The 4,584-nt window shown below is 50.6% G+C and overlaps 1 protein-coding gene across 1 annotated transcript; it reads right to left on the reverse strand.

The window, feature by feature from the left end:
- Positions 1-1,508: 1,508 nt before the first annotated feature.
- On the reverse strand, positions 1,509-4,310 carry PEX2_086530 (ATP-dependent Clp protease ATP-binding subunit; the record flags this gene model as incomplete). Its single annotated transcript, XM_016745923.1, has 1 exon — positions 1,509-4,310. One exon carries the CDS (start codon positions 4,308-4,310, stop codon positions 1,509-1,511), a length of 2,802 nt encoding a protein of 933 aa, XP_016599146.1.
- Between the last annotated feature and the right edge of the window lie 274 nt (positions 4,311-4,584).

Raw genomic sequence — 4,584 nt, forward strand, 5'->3', positions numbered from 1 at the left:
GGGGGGGGGTGGCCGGCAGCCGAGGGGATCTGGGTCTGAAGCCAGGGCCGGAATTGCGCAGCGATCTGCGAAAGAATCTTGTGTGTACTGTTATTCTCCATCAGGCGCTGGATTGTGTGGTCCTGGAACAGCAGCCATGCTTTCTGTGGCTGCGTCTGCCCCAGTCAATGGATGCGACCCACGGTTTGGAAGACGCTATTGTAATTTTGCGCGGCTTCCATCGACCTCACGCGGCTACATTCGGCGTGCATGTTGAGTCCAATCGCGCCACAGGTGTAGGTCGTCAGGAGGATGTTGATCATACTATTCGGGTTGGTAAAGCGTTGAATAGCGGCAGTGCGGGCGTCGAGTGACGTACCCGGATGGCCACAAAGTCAAGTCCAAGCGCAGCGAGGAACATCTCGACCAGCCATCTCGTGTAGGGCTAGTTACATAACTCTCTATTTGATACTGCCTTGCCGCTTATTTCATCACTGCCTTCTTGAGGCATTTACGCTTTTCAACTTCTCTGTTATTTCTACACAAGAATAATCAGCTGTGTCTGCAGCCTTGTGATGTGTTTTCAGATGGTCTTTTTAGATTTCTCTTGAGGTGTCTTTTGAGATGTATGTGAAGGTGGCAAAAAGCATACTTTGTGCAAGCGACTTTTCTATGTATAACCTGTGANGATGATGATCAGGTCAGGGACAGGGACATACACTTTACAACGGCACGACTAACCATCGATCTTGAACCCTATAAAGATAACATCATCTCTCTTTTCTAAACCGGTGTGTCTTCTAATTCTATATGCAACACTCTGCGCGATACGTATGCCCTTGCTATTATACCTATAATAATAAGGAGACGTATTGAAACATCGTGTTGAGCGAATCCTCAATTCAATCTGACATACTTCAATTTACATACGAAGCATGCCCTTGTAGAGTGTCAATTAAATACACGTAGAATATACATATGGTGGGTAGGTTTATACAATTAGAATGGTAAAAGACTGCATACTATCCTTTGAACATAGTGCTTGGAAAGTGAGAGTGAATCTACCTAGATTACTGCCTTGCAATATAAGCCAATGAGAAAGTTATGTACCAGTGGTCACATTAGTCGCCTGTACAGTATTTTAACTAACTCATTCCACACTCATTCGAATACCATGATGGGCCGAAGTTTATATGAACTTTTGATCTACGATAGGTCTGATAGGTCTAGGAGTATGTTTTGTTTGAATCTAGAAATAAAGAAACTTAAATTAACATGATCGTTGTCGTAGCTGATAGGCCGTCGACTCGAGGGCTATCCAACCAGCGAAGACTGCGTAAATACATGAAAAGAGAATGCGAAGAGATAGTTTCAACGCCGTGCGAGCATAGACATAAGAAAGCGAGGCCGAAAAACAAAGTCAGAAAGAAAAGTCGTGTATCATCTCATCATCGCTGAGTATGTTCAAATCAATTTTTGGTGTTTCGCATTTTGACAAAAACGAATCTTTAAAAGAAAACCACATATGTTTAATCGTCGTAGAGATCAGGCGAGACTGGGGTATCATCCATCTCAGCGTCGAAATCATCCTCATCCATCATCTCATCATCGCTACCGTCACTGCTGTCACCAACCTCGTGGTTGGGCAGGACATCGATGCGACCATCGCGCATGATGACTTGAGCAGTCTCGCCATCCTTGATACTTCCACGCAAAATGAGTACAGCAAGACGGTTGAGGACCTCGCGCTCGATGAGTCGGCCCAGTGGACGAGCACCGTAGGCTGGGGAGTAGCCTGCTGCACCGAGGTAGTCTTTGACTTCTTCCGAGCATTCGATAGTAACATTGCGCTCGTTGTCATCGAGCCGCTTCTGTACCTCGCGGAGACGGAGGTCCACGATCTTGCGAATCTCGCGTCTGGTGAGACGGTTGAAGATGACGGTGCTGGAGATACGGTTGAGGAATTCCGGTAGGAAATAGTTGCGCAGTGATTCCATGACCAACTCGCGGGTATGGGGGTCGATGCGACCATCCTTGGTAGTGGGACGGGCGAGATGTTGGGCACCCAGGTTGGAGGTCATGACGACGATGCAGTTCTTTGCGTCGACGACGCGGCCTTGGCCGTCGGTGATTCGGCCATCATCCATGAGCTGTAGGAGGACAGTGAGGACTTCCTTTGCGGCCTTCTCGACCTCGTCGAAGAGCAAGATCGAGAATGGGCGGCGGCGCAGGCTTTCGGTAAGTTGGCCACCGGCGTCATGGCCAACGTATCCGGGGGGTGCGCCGATCATACGGCTGAGCGAGTGTCGCTCTTGATACTCGGACATGTCGAACCGGATCATTGCCTTTGGATCATCGAAGAGGAATTCGGCAAGCGCTTTTGTGAGCAGTGTCTTACCGGTACCGGAGGGACCGCAGAACAAGAAGCTGGGGGGTGCGTTAGGGTTACTCAGACCTGAGCGCTGCAAGCGAATGGCGTTGGAGACTGAAACAACGGCTTCCTTCTGGCCAACAACAATTTTGCCAAGGTATTTCTCCATCTTGAGCAGCTTATCCTTTTCAGTGGTCTTGAGCCTTGTGACAGGGATACCGGTCCATCGAGCAACGATTTCATTGATCTGATCGGGGCCAACTGCATCGGCGAGAAGTGCTTCACCAGCATCGCCAGACTGTGCGCGGCGTTCAGCATCGGCCCTGGCCCGGTCAGCCTCGAGACGCTCAATGAGGCTCTTGGTCTCTGGGATGGCGTAGTATTCAAGATCAGCAGCTGTCTGGGTATCGCCTGAACGTTCGGCTTCATCACGCTTAACCTTGAGAGAGTCAAGCTTAATCTTGGCCTCCTGTACTTCGCGGCTGCGCTGCTTTTCACTTTCGTACTTCTCGCGCATTGGCCGGAGCTCCTCGCTAACGTTGGCAGCTTCTTGTTTGGCAGCCTCAAGACGAGCCTTAGATGCGTCGTCCTGCTCGCGCGAAAGAGCGTGGATTTCGATCTGAAGCTGGCGAGCCTTTCTTTCCAGTGTGTCGAGAGCTTCTGGCTCGGACTCGCGAGTGACTCGGACTGCAGCTGCAGCCTCATCAATCAAATCGACTGCAGAATCAGGGAGTCGACGAGCTGTTAGGTAGCGAGGGGCGAGAGTGGCCGCAGCAACGATAGCTCCGTCCAGAATGTTGACACCGTGATGAGCTTCGTATTTCTCCTTCAGACCACGAAGAATAGAGATGGTCTCTGGGATTGTAGGCTCTTTGACAAGGACCTGCTGGAATCGTCGCTCGAAGGCTTGATCCTTCTCAATATACTTGCGGTACTCAGAGAGAGTGGTGGCACCGATACAATGCAGCTGGCCACGAGCCAGCATGGGCTTGAGAAGATTAGCAGCGTCCATACCACCTTCGCCGCTGGATCCAGCACCCATAAGCAGGTGGATCTCATCGACAAAGAGAACTATGGTATCCTTGGAATCTTCAATTTCCTTGAGAACGCCCTTCATACGTTCTTCGAATTCACCGCGGTATTTGCTGCCCGCAACCAGAGAACCGACATCGAGAGAAAGGAGGCGACACTGAGCCAGGTTGGCGGGAATATCGGCGTTGACAATGCGGCGAGCGAGACCTTCGACAATGGTGGTCTTGCCAACACCAGGCTCACCGATCAGCACAGGGTTGTTCTTTGTGCGTCGACTGAGAATACGAATGACGCGACGGATTTCCTCCTCTCGACCAATGACCGGATCGATCTTACCCTCCCTAGCCAAGGAAGTCATATCAATGGTGAACTTCTTCAGGTTCTCATTCTCGCCTTCCGCATCGGCGGTCTTGGAGTCGACCCGCTTTGTACCACGAATTTGCTGGATAGCAGTGTCGATCAACTTAAGGTTGGGGATATTGGCATCGCCCAGAGCACGCTGAACCTGCGAATCTTGGCAAACAGACTGGATGAGATGATCAACCGCAACGAAGCTGTCTTTTTGGGTTTTCGACAAATCGGTGGCTGATCGAATGACTTTGGAGAGTTGGGGAGAAACACTGGGGTTTTCTGGAGGAGGGTCTTGACTCGGTAGGCGGACGAGTAGCTTCATCAGTGATCGATCGAGAAGCTGAGGGTCGCCATGAGCTCGCTCGACGACCTGGCGGAAGAGAGGAGCAGTTGAGGAATCGTGGGAGGAATGGGCACCAGAAGGGGTCTGTTGATCTTCAGACTCATCTGGGGAGGGGTTAAGCAACGCGACAGCCAGGTGAAGAGGCATAATCTGGGAATGCGCATATTGCTCGCAGAGGCCGCTGGAGTCCAGCAAGGCCTTGTTGGCCCGATCTGTGAACTGGACGCCGTTCATTTTGAACGGAACAGTGGGGTAATATCAATAGTTGTGTGAGCCTGAATATTTCTAGGGATGGAATCTTAGTAGAAGTCTAAGAGTATAAAGTAATTGAGCAAGTAATTGAGCAAGTAAATGAAGAATATGCAGCTTGAAACACGATGATACAAGTTCATATAGTCCAGGCGCGTGGGGTGCCCGAAGCTGCCATTAGGTCCATGTCGTCACTACTGGCTTCCACCGCCTTCCAGAAGCTGCCTGACGTTGCCTGACATTCCCTGATGGCGCTGGG

This window comes from Penicillium expansum (genome assembly GCF_000769745.1).
Source record: "Penicillium expansum strain MD-8 chromosome Unknown contig292, whole genome shotgun sequence".
Lineage (NCBI taxonomy): Eukaryota > Fungi > Ascomycota > Eurotiomycetes > Eurotiales > Aspergillaceae > Penicillium > Penicillium expansum.